General features: G+C 56.0%; 3 protein-coding genes across 3 annotated transcripts; all 3 read right to left on the reverse strand.

Moving 5' to 3' along the window:
• Nucleotides 1-148: 148 nt before the first annotated feature.
• On the reverse strand, nucleotides 149-3,591 carry B0H64DRAFT_62148 (ankyrin repeat-containing domain protein). Its single transcript, XM_062808521.1, has 2 exons — nucleotides 2,943-3,591; nucleotides 149-2,876 (listed from the first exon to the last, which is right to left on the reverse strand). Exons 1-2 carry the CDS (start codon nucleotides 3,546-3,548, stop codon nucleotides 360-362), a joined length of 3,123 nt encoding a protein of 1,040 aa, XP_062653800.1. The 5' UTR covers nucleotides 3,549-3,591; the 3' UTR covers nucleotides 149-359.
• Nucleotides 3,592-4,065: 474 nt separating this feature from the next.
• On the reverse strand, nucleotides 4,066-7,029 carry B0H64DRAFT_62153 (glycosyl transferase family group 2-domain-containing protein). The gene is made up of 3 exons (XM_062808522.1): nucleotides 6,505-7,029; nucleotides 4,404-6,452; nucleotides 4,066-4,346 (listed from the first exon to the last, which is right to left on the reverse strand). The coding sequence occupies exons 1-3, from the start codon at nucleotides 6,922-6,924 to the stop codon at nucleotides 4,158-4,160; spliced, it is 2,658 nt and encodes an 885-aa protein (XP_062653801.1). The 5' UTR covers nucleotides 6,925-7,029; the 3' UTR covers nucleotides 4,066-4,157.
• Nucleotides 7,030-10,435: 3,406 nt separating this feature from the next.
• On the reverse strand, nucleotides 10,436-11,948 carry B0H64DRAFT_332367 (concanavalin A-like lectin/glucanase domain-containing protein; the record flags this gene model as incomplete). The annotated part of the gene is made up of 2 exons (XM_062801044.1): nucleotides 10,436-11,372; nucleotides 11,440-11,948. 2 exons carry the CDS (start codon nucleotides 11,946-11,948, stop codon nucleotides 10,436-10,438), a joined length of 1,446 nt encoding a protein of 481 aa, XP_062653802.1.
• Between the last annotated feature and the right edge of the window lie 480 nt (nucleotides 11,949-12,428).

The following is a 12,428-nucleotide window of genomic DNA, read 5'->3' on the forward strand; positions in this document are numbered from 1 at the left end:
GTAGACTCAGCCAACTTAGACTTGATGTGTGTGTGTGTGGCATTTGGGTTGGACAAAAAGTATGGGATAGAGGCTCTGGCTTAGCTACAGGCGTTTGGGTGCGGGCATAATAGAAGGACCTGTCTTGGTTGTTTCTTGAGTTCGGTTTGGTCATGCTGGCGATGATGGGCATTTGGTGATTTGTGATAGTGATTGCTGAGTACGGTATTCCACTCGAGCCTCCCATGACTGTGGAATTACCCCTGGGTATGCCGGCCATCTTCTTGAGTCTCCCAATGTACCTCATTAACCTCCACGCCGAGTCAGTTCGAGGAGGGCCCCCAGAGTCTGAGAGTTCGAAACATAACATTGAACTGATCCTAATCCTGAATTGGCTCCCAATCCAACTCCTTGGCGCCGTTTTCGAGGAGTATCTGAACGATATGATCATGGCGTCTAGCATAGGCACCCTGAAGTGCAGTGTCGTAGTAGTCGCCCTGGGCATCCACATCGGCACCCCAGTCGAGTAATACCCGAACGACCTTATCGTGGCCTTTGACAGAGGCAGCGAAAAGCGCATTTCCGTGCTCGCCACCTTGAGCATTCACATTCGCGCCGTTATCGAGTAGTCTCTGAACAGTTTTGTCGTGGCCTCCATGAGAGGCGGCCTGAAGCGCATTCCCATAGAGGCCTCCCTGAGCGTTCACATCAGCACCGTTATCGAGTAGTATTTGAACGATCTCGTCGCGGCCATGGAAAGACGCATTCTGAAGCGGGTTACCGTATAAGCCATGTTGATCATTCACATTGGCGCCCTTCTCAAGTAGCATCTGAACAATCTCGTCGTGGCCTGCCCCAGAGGCACTGTAAAGTGCATTGCCGGAGTAGTCATCTTGAGCATTCACATTGGCACCGTTCTCGAGTAGCATCCGAACGATATTGTTGTAGCCGGCCGAAGAGGCAGCCCGAAGCGCACTTTCGTACTCGCCACCTTGAGCATTCACATCGGCACCCTTCTCGAGCAGCATTTGAACAGTTTCGTCGTCGCCGTAATAACACGCAGTCTGAAGCGGATTGCCAAAGGTGCCGCCCTCAACATTCACATCGGCGCCCTTCTCGAGTAATATCCGAACCATGTTGCCATCGCTGTCATCAGCAGCATCCAGAAGTGCCCTGCTAAAGAGGTTGATACCCTTGGCATATAGATCGGCACCCTTCTCGAGTAGCATCTGAACGATCTTGTCGTGGCTTGCACGAACGGCACCGAGAATTGCTTTACCGTAGCTCCGACTATAGGTAGCTAATATATCACTGTCGAGTAATATCCGAACGATGTTGTCATAGCCTTGAGTGGAGGCATCCTGAAGTGCGTCGGCGTAATCCTGATCGTTGTCGTAATAATAATCATCGTCGACGTCCAAACTGATGCGTTCGTCAACCAGCAACTTCACCGCGCTCTCGTACCCCCGATCCACGGCCCACCGTAGCCTCATCCGGCCATCAGCGGCCTCAGCACCAATAGTGGCGCCTTTGTCAAGTAGAAGCTTCATGACGCCGATGTACCCCTTCTCTGCAGCCCGGACTAGGGGCGTCTGGCCACTGCTGGCCACAACATCAAGAACCGCGCCTTTCTCAAGCAGCAGCTTCACGAGGCCCTCATCCCCCTTCTCCACAGCCCAAAGTAGTGGCGTCAAGTCGTTAAACCTCTCGGTTTCAACAGGGGCGTCTTCGTCTCCAGTGACTAGGTTGTCCATTGCCATCAGTGCCTCTTCATCCGCCCCCGTCCAAGCGCTATAATCGGGAGGAGTTCCGGCGCTCCTCAATGCCGCGGCATACGCCTCGACGGCGTTTCGGAGGTGTTCCCCTGCGTCTGGGTAATCCTCGACTCCATTCAGCAATATCCCGAAGTTCCACAATCTGATGGCCTTGACCAAATAGTCTTGCGACTCTGTCCAAGGCCGCTGGGGCCCCCCTCGGCTGCTGATGAGGGATTCATAGTCTTGATCTTGCGATCCGTCTTGAGGTGCGTCCCAGTCCCAAATCATGACGAAGTCTGTTGGGGATTTTGGGAGAGATTGTATGAGTTCCGACCATCTTTGATCTGGCTCTCCCAGAGAAGCCGTGATCATGATGATGGTAGAGTAGCCCCCCTCGTGGAATCTGACGATCGTGGGCATCGTTGATCCTTGTAAAATACAAACCGCATCTTTTACGCGGATAGGATTGGCGGAAGCTCGGAGGTGGTATTGATAGGACCACCACTTCTTGCAATTACCAAGCGCTTCCTTACAAGTGATGGTTATGAGCTGTATATCACTTCGCGTATCGTGACCGTCGACTTGAGTCACTGTGGCACAGATATGGCCTTTGCCTTGGATCACCGCCACGGCGCGATCATCCCATATATCCACAAACACCTGGTCGGAGAGGAGAGATTGGACAAGCCTCCGAAAGACTGTTTCCCACGGCAGATCATAGTCGACTGATAACTCCGCCGTCGTGTGGTCATCAGAGCTCATGCCGAGCAAGGCATAAACCTTGTCGAGACGGTTCGTAGCTTCACGGTTGTGGTACATATCCACCAGCTCGCCCAGTGGCCGAATGTTGAGAGAGAATGTTCTTGGCTGGCTTGTTTCGGGCTGGCTTGTTTCGGGCTGGCTTGTTTCGGGCTGGCTTGTTGCGGGCTGGCTTGTTTCGGGCTGGCTTATAGTATCCCGAGGCCGGAAGATTGCATCTCGTACGAGATACGTCATCGGAGGAATCAGACCTCGTAGATGTGGGTGGGTGGTGTAGGACAGGTTCAAGGCGGCGATGCCTGAACAAAACACAAATCCATCAACTTCCCAAGGGCCACACTTCATCAAGATCTGCCGAGCTGCCGCAGCCTCTTGAACGACCTGTGACCAAACTTGTTAGCAAACTCGTATCCCCCAAGTCTTTGGTTGAATCACCATGTGTCGTACCCAAATGCGTCGGAACCATGGCCGTTCAAGCAGAGTAAAGATTGCTTGCTCGGTCGGCTCGTCGATGTAGTGCTGTGTGCTGCCTTCCCTGGCGGCCTGTCGTAGTGCTTCAAACGCTTGGTCGCTATCACTTGCCGCCTCCCCAAGCCAGACGATGACGCGGTTGGCATTCGCGTATATCTCAGCCATGAACTGGACCTGCAGTCCCTTTTCGACCTTGTCTTTCTGGTTGATGCAAATAGCATCGATCCATAGGATGCGTTCTAAGAGCTCATCTCGGAGGTGTGAAAGGGCTGCGTGGAGATTTGGCGTGACGAGCAAACGCTGGTTTTTATCCCCTGATCGGATATAGACGTGTTTCAGGTTTTCCTCAGAACCCCAAACATACGACAAGGTCTCGTAAAGGTGTACCCCTCGGCGTGCTTTCCGCAAGGGATATTCGAAGAGCTGGCATTGTAAAGGGGCCTCCCTGTTTTGGTGCGGCATCAAACGCAGCAAGCGAATATTGCCATTTTCGGACAGAGGGGAATAAATGTATTGATCCCCGAGGCCACCCGAGATCCGGTTCACGAGGGCTTTGAGAAGGGAGTTGAGGCTGGCGGCCATCGAGGTCGTACCGTCGGACTTAGGCCCAGTCTCCGGTTACACGGATGAGCCCAAGGAAGATGGCGGGCAGAGCTCTGTTCTTTCCGGATTCTCCAATGTGTGGGGTGGGGGAAGACTGTGGTGACACGGCATGTTCTAAGTGGCTGGCTGCCCCCGTCACTGAACCGAAGAGGAATTACCGAGATCACGTGTTGGACTCTCACGAAAGCCATGCATATCGAGGGTCATGGCAGGGGGCAAGGGGTGTAGGGGAGAAAGGTATAGAGGGGACAAGGTGAGATATATATGCGGTCACCAAGCGCGGAGAAAGCATATCGTTGTGACGAATCTCTCCTCGACCCAACGCCGAAAGGGTTGAGTAGGATTAAAGATATACAATTACCAATATATCCTACGTTGATTAACTCCAACCCCATTCCCCCCATCTATGTATCCAAGCATAAATAAGCACTGAGTGCTAATAGGAAAAGGTCATGACATGAGACGTTGTCCCGCAAAGGGGCGGGCAAAACACCAGTCTAAATGGCACGTGAAACCACCCGCCGCCTCTTAGCGACCAGAAGGCTCTGACATATGGGTGAGTCTGCCGTAAAAAAGAATGAAGGCCGTCTACCACGAGAAAGTCATCAGCGCCGGGTTGAGGGCTAGCGGCAGCAGCAGATGCGAGCCAGCGACGGTGGCCATGGGTAGGATGGCGACAAAGTCGGTGATGTGCCAGCTGTAGGGAATAAAGGGGGCGACGGCAAGGATGATCATGCCGGCGATAAAGAGCGAGGCGAAGATCATCGAGAATTTAAACTAGCGCCAACGGTCAGTATTTAAGGCTTTCGAGTAAGAAAGGGTTGTGGTACACACCTTCTTCAAAACCTTCGGGATTTCGATGAAGAAGTTCGAAAACTCGGCTTCCTTCGAGGTGGCACCCCAGGTCATGTCGATTTCGAACATGTGCGCCAGTAGCGCCTGCGAGACGTGGAGTGACAAGCCGCCCAGGAAGATGGCCAGCAGGAAGGTCCACTTGAAGTTCTCGAACAGCGCGTAGAGGAGGTTGCGCTCGCCAACCCGGTACCGCATGACCGCCAGGGCGATGTTGCCAAGCCCGTTGAACACGATGATAATCGAGAACCACACTTGCCACGAGTCAACGTAGTACTTGTCAAGGTAACCGTTGAACCAGCCCATGATGAAGTAGTTGACGCTGGTCATGATCCAAGCCGCACCGATAGCGTAGTAAGTCCCAATGTAAGACACGACCGTGATCTTGGACGTGAAGCGGATGTTGGAGAAGAGGAAACGGCGAAAGAGAGGGGTAAAGGGACCCTTGTAGATCCACTTGCGCATCGGGTGGAAGAGCAGCTCGTTGCAGCCGTAGGCGTACTTCTCCCAACGGGCCAGCTCGTCGTACACGGTTAGCGACACGCCCTCCTTGAATCCCTCGCCAGCCCAGGCGGCCAAACGGATAATGTAACCGCTGCACTGTAGACGCAGGGACATGTCAAAGTCCTCTGACACGTGGCTTTCCGACCAGAACTTCTCGTAACCGTCTTCGTCCTCGTACGAGACCTCTTGAATAGCAGACCAGCGAAGGATAGCATTATGACCGACGAATGGAGCGACATCGCCGTTGGAGACTGTGTACCGAATGGCGCTGTAGATGAGGTTGGTGAAGAAGGTGATACCGTTCTCGAAGTAAGTGTGAACGACCTGCATGACACCGGACGAGAACTGCATGATGCCGACGTCGGGAGAGAGTTCCATTTCCGAGACGGCATCTAGCAGGCAGTCGGCAGGCACACGGGTGTCGGAGTCGATCAACAAGATGTAGTCGCCAACACGGATGTTGCCGTCCGCCCAGGCACGGCCGTCTTCCTCGAGGACCTCCTTCAAGGCTTGCTCGTACGCTTGGGCCTCGTCGTGCTGGGACCAGTCGGGGGTGCGCTGGATGGCGGCCAGCTTCTCCTCCACCTTGCAGGAAATCATGAGGGCGAAGTTCATGTTGGAAGCCTTCTTGAACTTGCCTCGGCGCAAGAAGCCGTTCTCGCCGTGCTTCGGACGGGCAACCCAACCAATGCTGTGGTCGGCGTAAAACTCAATACGCGCCCTGCGGTCCTCTTCCGAGATGAGCTGCAAACCATCGTCGTTGACAAACATGTTGGCCGACCCTCCCTGCAGCTCGTATGTCGACATGGCCTGCTTGATAGACTTGACGGTCGGGACAATGACACCGCTGAGGCCTTCCTTGTACACGGGACATTGGACCGTGACATGGGGCAGAACGGAGGTGCGCAATCTCGGCGGGGGACGAGCCGAGTAGAACTTGGAGTTGATGGTCAGTTGGCGAATTGGGCCAAAGATCTGGGCCAAGCAACCGAAGATGACCTGGGCGAAGAACAGGGTGAAGAAGATCTGAACCGGGAACAAGGCAATGAGGGCGAGGCGGAGGTAACTGCCGTCAACCGAAACCTCGATGGCTAGCTGTCGGAAAGCTGCTCCAAGAGAGACGGTGACGAGGATGAGGGTCAAGCTGACCAGGTAAGTATTCAGCATGTGGACCGGCCTCTTTTCCGGCTTCAGCTCGCCGCTCTCTTCATCCACCTCGGGTTCCGTCACAATCGGCCCTCCCTTCTCATCCTCGTCTTCATCACCACCAGCCTTCCACACCAGCTCCATTAGCTCCGACTCGATAGCCTTGGCTCTTTGTACGAGATGCAGCGCATCGTCGTCCCACACGACCAAAAGTCCCTCGGAAGCGACAAAGGCGGCAAACTGGTGCTTCCGTGCGCGCGGGAGGTCGTCGATGGTGGGGAGAATCTGCACGCGGAGGCCGTTCATTAGGGGCACATCGACGGCGTCTGGCGACCACTGCAGGAAGGTTTTGATGACTCTCGAGTTGACCGTCATGGCGCACTAGGCACTGTTAGTGTTTACCACTTTAGCCCCTGATAAGACTCGGACGTACCTGAACATTAAGCGCGGCGCAAGCCAGGGCAAACGGCGAGTTCCCTAGTTGCGGTGGGCAGGCCATGTACTGCCCCCTCGTCTTCCGCAGAAGGACACCCTCGATCTCGCCGCTCCCATCCGACACCCACAAGTGCGAGCATTGCTGCTGATAGAGGTAGTTCACCATAACCTCGTGTTTGATGTCGTCAAGAACCGAGCTCCCTGTCGACCTCACCGACCGCCCTGAGATAGACTGCGGCCTGGAGCTATACCGGGGTGTTGGGGGTTGAAGCTCCGAATCTGGCCGGAGTGATGGCGCTGGGTTCTCCGACGCCGAGGGCTGCTGCTGATGCCTCGCATTGCTTCGTGATGGTGAGGCCGGCGTCACCGCCGGCTTCGCCTGAGGCTTCTCAGCCTTGAAATAACTCCCGATCCCCATGGCGATGGTATCCCAAAGTGTCGGGTTGGGTTCCCGTTTCGATTAGATCCTTGCCGTTGAAGACGGCACAACGCTTGTCGACTCCCGGAGCCAACTGCCGGTTGAATATCGTCCAAACACCCCCCCAAGGCGAAGCTATCTCCTGTGACGGGTTCGGCGAGCGAGCGTAAAAACCCCGTGGGCCAAATGCAAAATAGCGAACGGACGGCTTCAGGTGGCCCTGCAAGCCCAAGTAACGAAAGGGATTCGGCACTCAGGATCGGTACCCGAGCGGCGGGTGACGGCGGCGGAGAGCAACCGCTTGGTCGATGGATGGACCTCGGACTCGAACTTGAAGCTCGAGGATCTGTGCTGCCTTCTGCCTTCTGCCGTGGTGCGGCGCGGGCAGAGAAGCTCCAGGAAAGATGTTGCTGCTGCTGCTGGGTGATCCCGAGCGTGTGGTAGACGAAAACGAGTGTTGATTGCCGGAAGCTTGGAGGGAGCGAGGCGGGAGAGACGGCGACAGGGGAGGGGAGGGTCAAAAGAGTGGACAGGCGAGCAAGCAAAGCAACACTGGGTTGCATGGTGCTGGCTGTGTGTGCTGGCGATTGGTCTCGATGCCCCCCTGGTCCGGCGGAGGACTGCGGGCACAGAACCCATGTGGCTTGGCGTCAGGGCCCCTGGTTATCGAGTGGGTGGATGTGTCGCAGGGATCAGGGGGCCGAGGGTCCGTGTAAGTGATAGAAGGAAAGCCGGTTTCCCGGTTTGTCCACCATCGCGCCGGCAGCGGATCGCACGACAAGAACACGCCTCGTCACACCGAAACCCGCCCACGGCGCGGTTGGGAAGCGAGAGATACAATACCGTCCCAGTTCGCACACACCGTTTCTAGCGAACCTCATCTCCGATCCACACGCCTCTCTTGCGGCTGGCACTCAGGCGGCTCTTCCAGGCGCCTTCGGAGCATCTTGGCGGCAAGGGAAATACAAAAAAGCTCGGCTGCTTGGAGCTTTGGGCGTTTGCATGGCGGTTGGCCGGGAGCTGAAAGTCTGTGGTTGGGCTGGGTCGCGCCGGGTCTCAGTTGTTAATTGCTCAACGGCCAGCCTAACGAGGACTTTTCCCGTAAAAATACAACAGGTCGCCACCGGCAAAGAAAACATGTTGGGGTCTTTGAGGGAAGCTCTTTGCATTCCCGCAAAACGACGTTTTCGGAAAGTTTCCAAACTTTCCATCGCGGTTTCCCTTCGGGTCTTAGCAATTTCATGGCCCCGCTTGCGATTGAGGTCTGGTCACAATCAGGGAAAGACCAAGGCTGAACCAAGCAGTTTCCTCCATGAACGTTCAACCCGGATTCGTCCCAGGTTGGATTCATTTGTGACCGTGGCACCTTGACCGCTTGCCATCACATTCCATATGAGCCCGTGCGAGAACTGATGAGAGTGCCTGTCCATTTAGCTTTGGGCCGCCCTCCTTCGTGCGAGCATCAGCCCAGGCAAACCGAGAAGCAAGGCTTATCCTAAAAGGCTCACGATCGAGAAGCACTCGAAGCTAAAATTCTCCGGTTGGGATGTACGGATACATCCTCCTGCACCAAGTTCAGCTGCGCGATAAAGTCTCTTAAAGCGGCGAAATCGCCCTTTTCCAGCGAGCCACTGTTCCTGGGCTTCCATGGACACATGTATTGACCGCCGCCGCCGATACTCCGTCACCGTCAAAGCAACGCCCGGCGCCAGCGGAGCCACATGCAACCCCCTGAAGGACAAGACAATAGCGCCCTGCAACCCTGGCGTCGAGATTTCGGCGCTCAGCCCTTTTCGTTCATTTGGGCATGGGGGCGATTTCGTAATTACAGGTAATATCGAACTGACGATAAGAGGCAAGCCCAACACTAAAGAATGAGGTCGTGAGCTCTTGCCCCTCTCGACCAATTCTGCACTTGGGCCCTGCATTAATCCATTCGAACACCATCCATTCGGGATTGGGCAGATGCCAGCCATTCACCACAAACCGTGGAGAGGGAGGCCAAAAGAATACGAGAATTGGCATTGGCAACCCACGTCGCGGCGGCGTCCAAAAATAGGCGGGCCCCCCTCCCGGTCAATCAGATCGCATCTGCACGCAACCCCACCGATTTGGACAGGATCGGCCGTGAACAGTGAACGGCAAGTGGGGAGGGAGGGGGAGCAAAAGAAGAGAAAAAGCAACGGTGGGACCTTCCCGAAGAAGTGGGTTGCGAGGTTGCCCAAAGTTCGATGGAGTGCATCTTCGTTTAACTCATGATGCTGCGCTGGCAGCCCCGACCGCCAGTCAAACGGTGTCCTCGGCCAGACACCACCTGAACGATGGCATCATGACTTTTGCGTTTTGCAGCGTGAGTTTCTGAGACAAGTGGGGGGCGTTAAGGCGCGTTTCTCGTGTCGAGCACCGGCGTCTCGCTGCCGCTGTCTCACCGTCCCAGTTACCATGGAACCTCACACAGCTGGAACGGGCGAACAGGGCAGGGCGGGCGGTACAAACAATCCGCGCATGCTAACTGTGGCCAATCCAATTGACCGACACTGAGCGTTTGCGCCTGCTAGCATAACCACGAACAACGCTATCTTTTGTTCCCTTTTTTTTTTCCCTCCTCTCGCTGGCGGTAAAAGTTAACGTTACCGACCAGCTGGAATTTTCAGCGTCCATGCATCACGCCGAGCCAGCCAGCGGAAGCAAAGCCAGCCATGCAGGGTTGCGTGTCCGAAAAAACTCCAATATCACGACTACCTGCAGCTTCAGCTTGCAATAGCTCGAACTTTGCAATGTCCACATTCACAATCATTGACAGCCAACTCATCTCATGTCAAAAAAAAAATATTGAAGGCTGAAGCGGAGCGGAGCGGAGCAAAGTGGGGGTTCGGTGCTTCCATGTTGATGATCCTCGCGAAATTCTGGGCCTGTTCTAGCCCCGGTCTTGATCGACGGGGGTTGCTCGTCTGGATTTCCGATTTTGTGCCTGGATCTCACTGGGTCTTCGCTGTCAAGTTTGTGGATTTCCGCCATCCGGCAACGGGGGCCCAGAAACTGCAAGAGAATGTTTCGAGAAGAGAGAGCTCGCATCACATTCCCATTCCGGTCGCGGGCCCCCACCGCCCGGCAGGATGCTGTGAGGAGTGAGAAGACTGTGCCGAGCACAACCGCTCGCATATTTTGGGAGCCGGCCAGGCAGCCCCTCCACTGGGGGGGAGGAATGGTGCCGCTCGAGCCCTCCGCCAAAAGCACCGCAAAGGGGTTCCGTAGTGCGTTTCAGGAGGCGCATCAAGCACGCCGAATTCACTTGTCACGGACCAAACTTGTTTGCGTCTGTGCTCGAAATTGTTCAAAATGTACTGTTAGTGGTTTGTTTGGACGGCTAACATGTATGTACACGATAAGATCAGATGCATTCATTACGGAAGAAACAAGGAAAATAAACATTAGATGCCCAAAAAGCCAACCAATCTATGCCCCAACACCATCGCAGACAAAAGTCCTAGATACCTCCCAGAAAGTAGTTCTAAAGATCCTCATTGCCATCGCACTGCTGCCACATCATGACCTTGCTGACCTCCATCTGTGGCTGCGTCCAGGTGGGCAGCCAGCGGTCCTTAGCCTGCCAGAAGTCCTTGCGGGCGTTCGGCGAGGCGTCGAGCCACGGCTTGCCGTTAACGTTGTCCTCGAACCAGCCGTTGGTGCCGCCGACGGCCAGGTTCATGATGAGGTAGAAGGGCTGGTCGAAGGGGGTCTGGGCGCGGCCGGTGTGGCCCCAGATGTCCTCGACGCGCGTGCCGTTGCTGTCCTGCACGGGGAAGTTGCCGCGCCCCCACATGGGCTCGTCGAAGTTGACGTACAGCACCTGCAGCAGGCGCGAGTTGACGTAGGTGAAGAGGTACTTCTGCGACCACTCGATGCCGAACGTGTTGAAGCCCGACGCGTACGTCGTGTGCAGCGCCTGCCGCTTGACGTTGGTGCGCCACCACGCGTCGTTGCCCGGCGTCGGCCCCCAGTGCAGCGCCGACGAGATGATGTTGTTGCCGCCCTGCGGGTGCGTGTAGTTGTTGCCGCGCGACTCGACGATGTCGATCTCTCCAGATGCCGGCCACGGTCCGTACTTGGACTCGAGCGGCATCATCCAGATGGCGGGCCAGAGCCAGTCGCCGGCGGGCAGCTTGGCGGTGACCTCGACACGGCCGTACTTGATGGTGGCGCCAGGGCTGGTGTTGATGCGCCCGGACAGGACGGGGGGTACGATGGAGGAGTTGCCCGCGGTGATATTGGTGTAGGCAATGCAAGCAGTGGGGGAGGTGGACGTGCAGGTGCCGTCCTTGAGGAGATCGATCTTGGTGTCCTTTTGCATCATGGCGTCGTCTCGGGGTGTCGCCTTGATGACGAGGTTGCCGTTCTCGACGTAGACGTTTTTGTCGCCCGGCGTGGTCTGCTCAAACTCGCCGTTGCTGAATGTTGTCAGTCACATCGTCGACAAACCGTAAAGTCGGCACGGAGAGAAAAGACGGCACTCACCCAAATCCATTCACCTGCACTTCCTTCTTCCACACCTTCTCGTTGAAGCCATTCGACCAGTTTTCCTCCAGCACCAAGCAATAATTGTGCTTAACGACGCTGCGGATGCCGTCCCACACCAAGAAACCGGAAATTCCCAAACCGATAATGATTCCCAGGATGGGCAGGATGGTGACCCACTTCTCCTTGGGGTCGGCCTGCTTCGTCCATGGCTTCTCGACCTCGCCCTTACGGACGCGGCGCGAGTGGAAATAGCGCTGCCCGCCGTCGAAACGACCCAGGGCGGAGGCAGAGTCAAAACTGCTGGCGGGGCGCGAGGCGGAGGGACTGGAGAAGGGATTGCCGTTGTTGCCCGACCGTTGTGATGCTTGCGACTCAACGCCGTCGCCGAAGGGGTTGCGCCCAAGGGATTCACTCGGTGTCCCGGGTCTTTGCGGGGTTGGCGCGGCAGTGGAGGCCATAGAGGGCATGTTGGCGGCCGGACGGCCGAAGTAGTCGCCGTTATCCATCAGAGAGACAGACCGGGTCGACCGTTGTGATTAGGAGCGGATGCTTGATCTGCTCGGCTGGGCTCCTTTCTCAAACCCAGCGGTGACGGGCCTTGTGGTGACGGCGAAAACAAATCACCAGTCGCTTCAAGGGAGTTGAGCCGTGGAGGGTTCCCAAACAAGCGAATGTCGTCGTCTGTAGACCTTGCCCGGAAGGGTACCTATCTGGCGATGCTCGTCCGCTAAACGAATGGCGGGGAATTAGGCGGTGGTGAGCTCGGCAAGTCAACAATCCGCACTGATCAAAACGAGAGACGCTCCCAAGCCGACAAGCAAACAAACACCATCAACTCTGGGTTTTGGTGGTGAGTGGGAAGTGGTCGGCGCAACAACACCCTGGACGACAGAAGGACTGGTCCACACGCCACAGGGTGACAGCTGATGTGGAGGACTCCCAACCTCAAAGCTGGGCTCGCTCGGAACGGGCGAGCTCCAGAATCT

Source organism: Chaetomium fimeti, assembly GCF_033439085.1.
Source record: "Chaetomium fimeti strain CBS 168.71 chromosome Unknown B0H64scaffold_14, whole genome shotgun sequence".
Classification (NCBI taxonomy): domain Eukaryota; kingdom Fungi; phylum Ascomycota; class Sordariomycetes; order Sordariales; family Chaetomiaceae; genus Chaetomium; species Chaetomium fimeti.